Source organism: Dryobates pubescens, chromosome 10 (genome assembly GCF_014839835.1).
Source record: "Dryobates pubescens isolate bDryPub1 chromosome 10, bDryPub1.pri, whole genome shotgun sequence".
In the NCBI taxonomy this organism is placed as follows: Eukaryota; Metazoa; Chordata; class Aves; order Piciformes; family Picidae; genus Dryobates; species Dryobates pubescens.
The window spans coordinates 36034281-36046808 of record NC_071621.1 but is presented as its reverse complement, the minus strand read 5'-3'; the positions used below and the strand labels follow the sequence as shown (position 1 = coordinate 36046808).

The window sequence follows — 12528 nt, the reverse complement described above, 5'->3', positions numbered from 1 at the left end:
GCTCAGGTTGAGCATTCAGAAATTAGGATGTGGATCGTTCTTAGACTTTGAAAATTCAGTCCAATTTCTGTGCCTGCAGCCTTCTTGAAATATTGCCATGTCCCCATAACCAAGCATCTCTGTACCTCTAACAGCCTTGTGCTGAAGAGAACTCGGCTTCCTTCCACAACTGCTAGGAATACAAGGCACTGAGAGACAGGGTGCCTTGCCCTAAACACAAGTAATAGGCAGGCAGGGAAAGGACTGGAGGCCAAAACTCCCCTGTCTCCCCTGGAGCTAAATTCATGCCCTGGTTTCTTTGCTATTCTGTGCCCTTTATAATGATTACTCAATTTCTCTATGCCATCCTCCAAAGATGCAATCTGATTACAGAGTTTCTGCTCAAACTTTCTTGTGATAACTGTAGCTGAAGCCTTGATATCATTGTTTGAGTTTATCCATCTGAAAGCTTCAGGTGAACATTAATATTCTGACAAGTTTTCCTAGACAAGGCTGATGATATTAACTGAAGATGAGAGCCACAAATGAAGATTTTAATCAAGATGAATACCTCCATTGTTAAGAGTTGACAAGGTGTATGAGCATAGTGATATTTTCATCTAATAAATCTTTTGATCCTAAAAAAGAGAACCAAGGCTTTGGCCCTGCCTCTCTTGATGAATGTAAGAGGGCTTTAATTTTCTGGGGTAAACAACACATTTCTCACCATTTCTGCCCAAAGAAGGTAAAATTCTACCAGCAGAATCCCTGAATGCACTGCAGAGATCCTGATATTACAGAGTACTTCTGAGATGACTTGAGTCCCTGAACAGCTGGTTTTTAACTACAAGAGGAAGAGGAAAGTCTGTTGACTCCAGCCAGTGTCCAGTGTCAAAGAGCAGAAATTGTTGAGAAAAGATCTCAGTTAAAGTACAGGCTGCAGGTCTCCTCAGACCACTTCCATGCCTCATAACTGATTAAAGAGTGCAGCAATCACTTCCCGAACCTGATGCTCACAATTTCCTCCTACTAACATATTCTCAGAGAGTATCCTTTTTCTTCACATATAAGATACCTCCAACTGCTCTCCTTTCAGCATCTTCCCACCTCCTTTATTCCAGTCTGGCATATCCAGGTGTATGCTGACAAACCAAGGGCACTGAGAATCAACAGGGAACCAAGGAATGCATCTGAGGGCTGAAACAAAGTAAAGAGCTGAGCAGACAAAACCCAGACACAAAGGGAGATCTGAGGATGTTTTGGAGAGTTGTTCTCCAAACACATCTAGTAGTTGACTTGAAAATGTCAGTAGAAGTCTTCCTGTACTCCAGCCTTTCAGCTTTCTGCCTCCAAGTTGAAGGGCAGACACACAACCCTGCACTGACAGACAGCTCATGGGACAAACTTTGGTAGAGAAAAATGGAAAGGAGCAGTTGAGGTTAGAAATGTGGGTAACAGCTTGTATTTGGTTTATGTGGCAAGGTTTGGGCAACAAGAGGGCTGTAGGGGCAGCTTCTGTGAGAAGATACTGGAATCTCACCCCATGTCGAATGGAGCCAATGCCCACTAGATTCAAGACAGACTCTCTGCTGGCTAAGGCTGAGTGCATCAGTGACAGTGGTACCATCTCTGGGATTACATACTAAAGAAAAGGTACAAAACCCCTGCACAACAGCAGCTGTGAGAGGGGAGTGAGAATATGTAAAACCACTAGGCACACACCAAGATCAGTGAAGAAGCTATGGTTGGTGTAAGGCTTTTTTTCCTGACAGCTGACCTGCTTTTGCACATTTTTGGACTCAGGTAGCTTATCTCTTGTTCCTCAGATATTTCCACCTCTTTGGTGATGTCAAACCCACCATGATGTAGCCATACTTTAATTCAGGTGTGAAAAACTTTGTAAGAGTGGAGAGAAAACAGAGGAAGAGGAACAGGCCTGTGCAGCTGGCAACAAGACCATCCAAGCCCAGTCATAGAGGTTTCTTAAGGGAGGAGGAAGGACTGAGCTTTTCAATCCTTGTTTTCTCTATTCTTCAGAACCATGTGATTTACTAAGCACAAACTGCAGTCAAATCAGAGAGACACAGTTAATTGCCTTTCTGGAATGAAAAGCATATTCAGCTTCTCTGTACACTGCAGGTCTTTGGTTTAAGTAGGCTTGCATAGGAGCTCTGCATTGAAGTAGCTAAGACCGAGTGATTTGGAAATCATTACGTGCACATGAACACAAGACACTGCATGCCTCCAGGTTTAAAACAAACAAACAAAAAAGGCATAAACCCATTTGTTTTAATCTTCAAGGAGAAAATGTCTGCCACTCTTTGCCAATAATGGATGAATTGTTATTTTTCCTTTTACAGCATTTTTGAGCAATGGTTAAGAAGACACAGGCCCATGCTGGAAGTTTACCCTGCAGCCAATGCACCCATTGGGCACAATCGAGAAAATTACATGGTCCCCTTTATCCCCCTGTACAGAAATGGGGAGTTTTTCAAACCCTCAAGAGAGCTGGGATATGACTATGAGTATCTGCAAAACCCAGGTAAGGTTACTGCTTCGGGGAAATGTCAGACGTGTTGCCTACGGCCTGAAGTGTGTCTGCAAATGAGGAAGACATTAAAATAGCCTTCTATTCCAGCTTTTTCCCTGCATAGAATCATAGAATCAATAAGGTTGGAAAAGACCTCAGAGGTCATCAAGTCCAACCTATCAACCAACACCTCAGGACTGACTAAACCATGGCTTCAAGTGCCACGTCCAATCCCTTCTTGAACACCTCCAGTGATGGTGACTCCACCACCTCCCTGGGCAGCACATTCCAATGGCCAATCTCTCTTGCTGGGAAGAACTTTCTCCTCAACTCCAACTTAAACTTCCCCTGGCACAGTTTGAGACTGTGTCCTCTTGTTCTGTCACAGGTTGCTGGCTACAGTTGTAAAGAGCAATAAGGTCTTCCTTGAGCCTCCTCTTCTCCAGGCTAAACAACCCCATCTCCCTCAGCCTCTCCTTGTAGAGATTATGCTCGAGGCCTCTCCCCAGCCTCGTTGCCCTTCTCTGGACACGTTCAAGTGTCTCAATATCCTTCTTAAATTGAGGAACCCAGAACTGGACACAGGACTCAAGGTGTGGCCTAACCAGTGCTGAGTACAGGGGCAGAATGACTTCCCTGCTCCTGCTGATTTGTCAAGTCAGAAAACAGATATTTATTCTAAATTGATTTTGTCAATGCCACAGTACCATGGAAGATAACAGAGCACTGGAGAGTCCAGGCTCCATGTCTTGGACTTGAGACGCTTCTTTAAAATTCCTTTTAGTCTCAAGTTCTGGGCCCCTTAGCTCTGGGCCCCTCAGTTTAAGAAGGACATCGAGACACTTGAACATGTCCAGAGAAGGGCTGAGGAGAGGGCTTGAGCACAGCCCTGTGAGGAGAGGCTGAGGGAGCTGGGATTGTTTAGCCTGCTCCACTGTTACAGTGCAACAGTAATGGGAATCAGTGGCATTTCCTGGTTTCTGGACATGGTTTAAAGGAAGGGAGTTGCAGAGTTCTCTTTCTGGTTTATAAATGGAGTCTGATCCCTTAAATATCCAGAGTAAAATTTAGAATGGATTGGAATGGAATGGAATGGAATGGAATGGGATAGGATAGGATAGGATAGGATAGGATAGGATAGGATAGGATAGGATAGGATAGGATAGGATAGGATAGGATAGGATAGGATAGGATAGGATAGGATAGGATAGGATATGGTAGGGTAGGGTAGGGTAGGGTAGGGTAGGGTAGGGTAGGGTAGGGTAGGGTAGGGTAGGGTAGAATAGAATAGAATAGAATAGACCTTGGTACCAAAGACCTCTTCTTGTTTGAGGCAGAAAAATGTCGATGAATGTAGCTCTTCAGTTAAAAGGCAATTAAGAGCTAGGTGTCAATAACTATATGCCAAAAGCTCCAGAGACTTTTAAGTGATGCTCACATTCTCATGACTGACTTTTTGTCTTTATCAAAACAATATGAGTTCCCAGGGCATCTCTCCTTTCCTGCATGCTAGGTAAACTGTCCAATCATGCAGTTAATTTGCTTGTTCACTTCTCAAGATAAATCTAGCTTGATTCACAGTCACAGCAATCTACAACTCTCCTGTATAATTGTGAAGACTGTTTTAGTACTACAACACAAAGATGGCAGTCAATAAGAGTGACTGGCCATTGCAATGGGCTGCCCAGGGAGGTGGTGGAGTCACCATCACTGGAGGTGTTTAGGAAGAGACTGGTTGGGGCACTTGGTGCCATGGTTTAGTTGATTAGATGGTGCTGGGTGATAGGTTGGACTCGATGATCTCAAAGGTCTTTTCCAAACCTGGTCAATTCAATTCAATTCAATTCAATTCAATTCAATTCAATTCAATTCAACTCAATTCAATTCAATTCAATGCAGTTCTATTCTATTCTATTCTATTCTATTCTATTCTATTCTATTCTATTCTATTCTATTCTATTCCTCCTAACCTCTCATAAACTATTTGGTCAACCCTAAGTGTTCAGGCAGAGAAGAATCTAGCAAATGCTTCAAATGCAATATCAAAATCATGATTGATGGCAGTATTTTTCCCCTTTAATTCATGTTGCCAAGACCTGAAGTAGTTATACATAGTGTTAATTAAAGCCATTAATTTCCTAAAGCTACATTATTCCTAGAATTGTGTCACTGGGGGGGGGAGGAGGGGGGAAGTGTCCAATACCATGACTTTCAGAAATACCAAGTCCTGAACTGGTACTGCAAAAGGAAGCAAATTGTAAATTGTTCCTAATTAACAATTCTCTTCTGTTGCCTCCTGGTCTCCTTCCCAGGGGAGCACAGAGCCCTCAGAAAACGAAATTCTGCCTAAATTCTGCCCATATTCTTAACACAGGGGCAAGGAAAATTATTCCTTAATTAGTTGGAAAGATCAACGGAAAGGATGAAATTCAACCCCGTTTAGAAAGCCCAGATAATCCTCAGATGTCACTCAACCTCTTGTTAATCACACTGAGAAGAACAGAGCTTAAGCTGTTTTTCCTCCTAGGAGAAGAACTGGTCACCAATGGAAAATGGCTGGAATCTCATGATCATTTTTTTCCAGTACCTCAGTGTTTAGACTCAGACTTTTCTTCAGATAGGAATGTGGGATTCTTGTTCAAGGAACACCGGACTAAACAGAAACTCTTGGCAGAGGAACTGAGGCAGGAAAGCCTACTGATCCTCTCTGAAAGATCCCACATAATCAAGGGAGAAGAGAAAGTCTGTGACTGGCAGCCAGGAGTTAGCAGACAAATAGGAAATGGTTACAATGGGGGGGGGGGGGAAGACTCGTATCTGTGAAGCTCTAAGTGGTTGAGAAGAGGCAGTATTTCTGCAGATATTTCAAATGAGGAGGAAGAGGAGGAAGAGGAAGAGAGAAGAGGAAATAGGAAGAGGGAAGAAGGAAGAGGAAAGACAAGGACAAAGTGAAGGACAAGCACATGAGGCAGATCTTGTTTGCTTTTAAATGAAAGGGCTGAAGGAAAGCATCAAGGGCAACAGGTCTGAATTACAGCACCAACAGCTTGGTAGAGATGAAGAAAGACTACACAGGGCATCACGAGTCTGGCTGCACAAAAATAGGACTTGGAAAGAATCCAATAGCAAAATGGCATTTTAATGCTAAATGATGTTGTTGTTGCTCCCAGGAGGAGAAGCTAATACCTGCAGCCCTGCTTTCCACTGCAAAGCAAATCAGTGAGTGACACTATGTGGTTATTTTAATTGCAGCTTAATTTATTTTTATACATATGGCAGCCCTGAAGCAGAAGTGGTCACAACAGCATGCATGGAAATCCATCCCCCAGGAACCAGACACATGTCTAGTTACTAGGGAGCTGATCTGAACAGAATGTCTACCAGACATCCAGATTCTCTTGACATGAGAACTGTGAACTGTAAAACTACCACAACCCTCATGACTTACTGAAAACTTTGTTAGCATCAATAAGAAAGGTTTGAGAGACCTACAACAGCAGCTAGCAACAGCTGTGGAAACAATTTTCTATGGCAAGGGCAATTCCAAGCACCTACATTTCAGAACCTGAACTAAGGCTTTTTTTTTTCTCTGAAACATGAGCAGGCAAATAGAATACAGAGTACAGAATTAACCAGGTTGGAAAAGACCTTTGGAATCATCAAGTCCAACCTATCACCCAGCACCATCTAATCAACTAAAGCATGGCACCAAGTGCCACATCCAGTTTCCTCTTAAACACTTCTAGTGATGGTGACTCCACCACCTCCCTGGGCAGCCCATTCCAATGGCCTGTCACTCTTATTGACTGCCATCTTTGTGGTTAAGCAACCCCAGCTCCCTCAGCCTCTCCTCACAGGGCTGTGCTCCAAACCCCTCCCCAGCTTGGTTGCCCTTCTCTGGACACCTTCCAGCAACTCAACATCTTTCCTAAACGGAGGGCCCCAAAACTGGACACAGTACTCAAGGTGCAGCCTAACCAGTGACGAGCACACTGCAAAGACAAGTGCTCCTGCCTAAAGACAAAATGAAGGACTCCATAAACTGCCCCCCTCCCTGCTTAACTTCCTAGTTTTGATCCAGGAAATCTCACAGGTATTCTCTTCGACCACCTAGAGGGACACGATCTGCGAAATGTGCCCACACAAGGAATGGCAAACACAAACAGAATGAATTTGCTGACCAGGAGAAGAAAAGAATTTGAAAGAATGGTGCCCACATCCAGCTGGCAGCCAGGCACTAGTGGTGTCCCCTAAGGATCAGTGTTGGGCCCAATGCTATTCAATATCTTTATTGATTACCTAGATGAGTCCACCATTAGTAAGTTTACAGACAACACCAAGTTGAGAGGAGGAGTTGATCTGTTAGAGGGTAGGAGAGCTCTGCAGAGTGACCTTGACAGGCTGGCCAGATGGACAGAGTCCAACATGATGGCATTCAACAAGTCCAAGTGCCAGGTGCTGCACTTTGGCCACAACAACCCCATGCAGTGCTACAGGCTGGGGTCAGAGTGGCTGGAGAGCAACCAGGCAGAAAGGGACCTGGGGTTAGTGGTTGACAGCTGGCTGAACATGAACCAACAGTATGCCCAGGTGGCCAAGAAGGCCAATGGCATCCTGGCCTGCATCAGGAATAGTGTGGCCAGCAGGAGCAGGGAAGTCATTGTGCCCTGTGTTCAGCCCTGGTTAGGCCACACCTTGAGTCCTGAGTCCAGTTCTGGGCCCCTCAATTTAAGAAGGATATTGTGACACTTGAACTATATGCTTGTGTGGCTTCAAGGTTTTCTTCTAAACCTAATGTCTATTGAATTCTAATAATACAAGCAGGAAGTGGAACAGCAAGACTGCAAACATGTAAGTGGGGCATTAGGCAATGGATGAATGATAGAAAATTTGCTCTTTTTATTTCTTGGCTGGGCAGAGTTTCATTTGTAATTTGTGGAATTAAGCCTGGAAGATTTTACCATCCTGTAACTTACATAAAAGAAATATCTAAAATATATAACCACTTTAAAAGTATATATTATGGTGGTTTGAGGGTTTAAAGTCATTTGGGTCCATCACATCAATAATGTTGTTTGACAGTACCACAGAAGGATAATCTCAGTAAGAATAATCATGGGTTTGCTATAGCATAGTCCTTCATCAATCATCAAGGAAAATGTACATTTTTGCCCTAAATTTAGGAGACACACATTGCTTCACCTTAGAATTATCTTGCAGCTTCCTCTCCTCCTAGTGACATTTGGCAATCCACAAAAATGGTTTTTAAATTACCTTGGAAAACAATGATCTGAGGCATCAAGAATAAGAAATTATTTGCTGCTGGAGCCTAGAATTAGCAACCTCTTTGACAAGAGTATGTCAAGAGCTGGATTCTAGGAGCTTGGCTGAGGTTAATCAGTGATATTTTGCTATTAAAAAGAGCAAGATGAGGAGCTACTGTTTGTATTAATCACGGACAGAAGAGTAGCTACCAAGCACCAGCCTGACCTGGCTTCCACTTGCTTTGTCCTGAACCTACTGACTTTAAATTGGTGTTCATGGCAGCTTTCAGGGAGGATTATCATTTGACTCCAAACACAGATGTAACAGGAATGGAACGGGCATTGACTAACGTGTCCCGATGTGCATTGCTGTCCCCATTCACTCTTGACACTTCTCCCTGGTAGCCACTAGAAAACACTTGGGCACTTGAACTTGCACTCTTACACTCTTGGGCCTTGCACAATTAGAGGTTAAAGAATTATGGTAATGAAACACTTGCAAACCAAGCTTGCATGATTGCCAGCCAGTCCAGTCACAGGTCTACCGTTGTGTTAGGGACACGGATTAACAGATTATAGGATGTCCTGGGGTGCTCCCTCCTCTGATGCCCGAGAGTTGCCATGGCAACTTTATGACAGCAATGCCAAACACCTTTTGTGTGGCAAAAAGAAACAGGCTGTAGATGCCGGGAGATGGCTTTTGGCTCTGAGCCAGAAACTCCAAGCTGAGCTTGAAAGTTTGACTGATCATCAGGATGCAATTAAACGGATTAACCCGATCTGAAAGGCTGTGCTGTGAAATCTGACATCTCATCTCAAACTCATGTCATGTTTTACTGGAAGAGGATAGCTCAAACCTCCAACATATTGATGAAGGAGCGAGATGGTTCAAGGACAAAGCACAAATTTAACACAACCCTTAGAAAACCTTCATATCATGGGACAGAGAACTGTACCATTTTCTTTTTCCATAAGAGTAAACCAGTTCTGAGTTCCTGTCAGGTATTAATTTTCATATTATCATAACATACACCATTTTAAATAGGCAATTAGATGTTTGCAATACACATAAACTCAACTGGGTTTTTTGAGTTAAGAAAACATTAGAGTTATGAAATCAGGCTCACAAAGCTAAGAAATGGCAACAGTAAAGTTGTCTATGTAGCCATAATTCAACCTCTGCCTCCACATGTATGCACATGTATGAACATGGAGCACAAGCCCTGTGAGGAGAGGCTGAGGGAGATGGGGTTGTTTAGCCTGGAGAAGAGGAGACCTTATTGCTGTCTACAACTACCTGAAGGGAGGTTGTAGCCAGGTAGGGGTTGGTCTCTTCTCCCAGGCAACCAGCACCAGAACAAGAGGACACAGTCTCAAGCTGTGCCAGGGGAAGTTTAGGCTGGGGGTAAGGAGGAAGTTCTTCCCAGAAAGAGTAATTGGCCATTGGAATGTGCTGCCCAGGGAAGTGGTGGAGTCCCCATCCCTGGAGGTGTCCAAGAGGGGATTGGACGTGGCACTTGGAGCCATGGTTTAGTTAGCCCTGAGGTGTTGGGTGACAGGTTGGACTTGGTGATCTCTGAGGTCTTTTCCAACCTTATTGATTCTGTGATTCTATGATTCTATCTTAACTGCACACTATTTCCCCCCAGATTGCCACCTCATTTACTGCACAGCACAGACAGCATTCATTAAGAAGCAGACATCCAATCCTTTTTACTCCTGACTTTCATTTCCTCAGTTAAGCAGTGTGCAGCCTAATGTCTGATTTATTGCAGACTTTAAAAATGTTATCCTGAAGATGCTTCCTCTAACACTTTCCTTTGGTGCCAGTGACTATAGCAGCTGAGTCCTGCAGAAATATTCATTTCTATTCACCATACAAAGGGTGCAGTGAGTAGTACTGACCTCATTTGACAGATGAGAAATGAAGGATGAAAGAGATAACGTACCTTTTACCCAGAGGTTTGTGCAGTTCACACTGAAACATCAAGAACCTAAAATTGTTTTTCTTCTTTTGGTATTTCTTAGTGTTGTATAGCATTTATATGTCTAATGAGGTCAGAAGAAGAAATCTCAACATGAATACATGAAGGCAGGAGCACACAAAGTTGGATTAACTGGAAAGCAAGGATCAGAGAAATAACAACCAGACATTCCCCAAAGTGAAGCTGAGTTGTTAGGGATGAACAAACTGTGTTCAGTCTAAACTCAGCCTGAACTGGAATCACATCTCAGAAAGAGATTCAGACATCAAGTGCTAAGGATAGCTTAATCTTAAAGGTGCTGCAAACCAAACTCATCTTTTCAGAGCGCAGTGCACATAACAGCATCTGTTCAGAAGCACTGTGATCCAAGAAGATATATGGAATTATTTTCTGGGCACCAGTGAAAATGCAAGATGACAGGAAGACATTTAAAGCCTTTGTGGGAGTATACCACACCAAATGTGGTTCAGCACACATCAATCAGTCCAGATACAGCAACATTAGTAAAAAACCAAACCATCATAAGGGGTCCCAGAGAGGTTTCTCAGAGAGGTGGGATTTCCACCCCCCCAATAGCTAGCTAGAAATTACAGCTAATGATAGTAATTACAGCTAATGATTGTAATTACAGCTAGTAAGTGAGAGATGTGGATTCCAAATTCACCTTGGCCCAAGGGGACAGGTATTCCTATTTCTTAAACCCAAACCAACAGGTTGGTTGGGCTTTGTGAAAAGGTTACTTTCCAGCCTCTACTGTGAAGAGAGAGCCCTGCATGGGAGGGTCTTCATAACTCATTACACCATAGCGAGCACATAAAAGCACAGGCACAAACATTCCCACCATAAAGCAAGAAAGCAGCCTCTGGTGCTGCCTTCTCACTTGTAAGGTGAAAAGCTGTGCTGGGCTAACCAAAGAAAGACCACAGAGTCATAGAATCAATAAGGTTGGGAAAGACCTCAGAGATCATTGAGTACAACCTGTCACCCAACACCTCAGGACTAACTAAACCATGGCTTCAAGTGCCACGTCCAATCCCCTCTTGAACACCTGCAGGGACAGTGACTCCCCCACCTCCCTGGGCAGCACATTCCAATGGCAAATTACTCTTTCTGGGAAGAATTTTCTCCTTACCCCCAGCCTAAACTTCCCCTGGTGCAGCTTGACACTGTGTCCTCTTGCTGTGGTGCTGGTTGCCTGGGAGAAGAGACCAACCCCCACCTGGCTACAGCCTCCTTTCAGGTAGTTGTAGAGAGCAATGGGGTCTGCCCTGAGCCTCCTCTTCTGCAGGCTGAACAACCCCAGCTCCCTCTATGATAGGCTTGACTTGCTCTTAAACATTTCCTAGTGCTCTGCTTCAGTTACTCTCAACAGCATGCTGGGCTAGCAGGACCCTTGGCCATACTTCACCAAACTTCTTGGGTTATAGTCTCATAGTTTTGACAAAACCATAAGAAGTTCTACTCCTGCCTTTAAGATGAAGATTAAGAAATAGACTATCAGGACTGAAAATATGCTTTTAAAACCATTTTTGACCTTCAGTTTTTAGCAATGTAGTTTCATTTTTCAGTCAGCCTTCCAGTATTATCTGTAGGGCAACCTCTGTAAATGGACAGTACAATGCATCATGTCACAGAACCTTTTATTTTCTAGGGGTTGTTGTTGTGGGTTTTGTTTGATTGATTGTTTGTCTGTGTTTCTTTGTTTGTTTCCCAGCACAAAATTCTTTCCAGGAGTTTTTAGTACCCTACCTTGAGCAAGCCCGTCAGATCTGGCCTTGGCTGGTTGGAGCAGCAGTGGTTGGAGGCATAGTTACTGCCCTACTCACAGGGCTCATTCTGGCCTGCAGGAAGAAAAGAAGAGGAACTTCTTCAGAGATACAGCCCTTGCTCATAGAAAGTGAAGATTACAACAATATATCTTATCAGTCTAATTTCTAGAGGCCTCCAGTACCTCAGCAATGTTACTAAGGTGCTAATCAAGCATGCAGTGTTTGGTTAATGTTTACAAATACCTTGGTAAGGTGTGCTGCCTAAGCAGGCTGGAAAGGCTTGCTCCTTGTGCCTTTTGTAACCTCCTTTGTTGTAGTATCTTATCAGATTCACATCTACAAAAAGTCTGCCAGATCCAACATAAGCTACCACACCACCCAAAGAGCAACATGTATTTCCTATCTTGGATTAAATCATGTTCCTGTGAAACCACACTGGCTCGTGTTTTGGTGGCTTTAATGCAAAATTCTGTGCTCTTTAGTTTGCTCTTTTGCAACTGCAGGTTCCAATGCCACAGCCTGATCCATGTAATTGGTGCATGGATTTAAGGGAGCTACCTGACTGCACCACTGTCTCTGTTTGAAGGCAAGAACAGAATGTGCCCTTTAGTACAGGGAGCAAAATATGTGGTGTCTCTGAGCAAAATGAATGACCTATGAACACATTTTTCTTCTAGGATGGAAATATTTTTCCTCCAGCTCCCATAATGTCCTGTTTGTCCTTGATTGAATGCCATCTGCAGCAGAAAGCAGGCTCTCAGAAACCACTTCTCATCTCAAATGTTCCAGTTAGTCATCTTCCATAACATCTTCCACTTGTCTGAGGAGCTGAGGGGTTTTCAGGAGAGGAAAAGTAGTCTTACTGTGTCCACCTTTGTTCACTTGGACTTAGCAATTGCTTAAATTATGGGTGACTGTGAGCTGATTGGTATGCATCTATTCTGTACAGATAACCTATACATAACAAAACAAAGGTGGGATTTGACTTTGGCTGGCTGCCA

The 12528-nt window shown here is 43.5% G+C and overlaps 1 protein-coding gene across 1 annotated transcript in view; it reads left to right on the top strand.

The window, feature by feature from the left end:
- The window catches only part of TYR (tyrosinase), a 49532-nt gene extending 37690 nt beyond the window's left edge, over positions 1-11842 (top strand). The window contains exons 4-5 of the mRNA XM_009901509.2: positions 2340-2521; positions 11473-11842. Of these exons, the coding sequence (XP_009899811.1) occupies positions 2340-2521; positions 11473-11696 (406 nt within the window). The 3' untranslated portion in view covers positions 11697-11842. The remainder of the gene's footprint in view (positions 1-2339; positions 2522-11472) is intronic.
- The last annotated feature ends 686 nt before the right edge of the window (positions 11843-12528 follow it).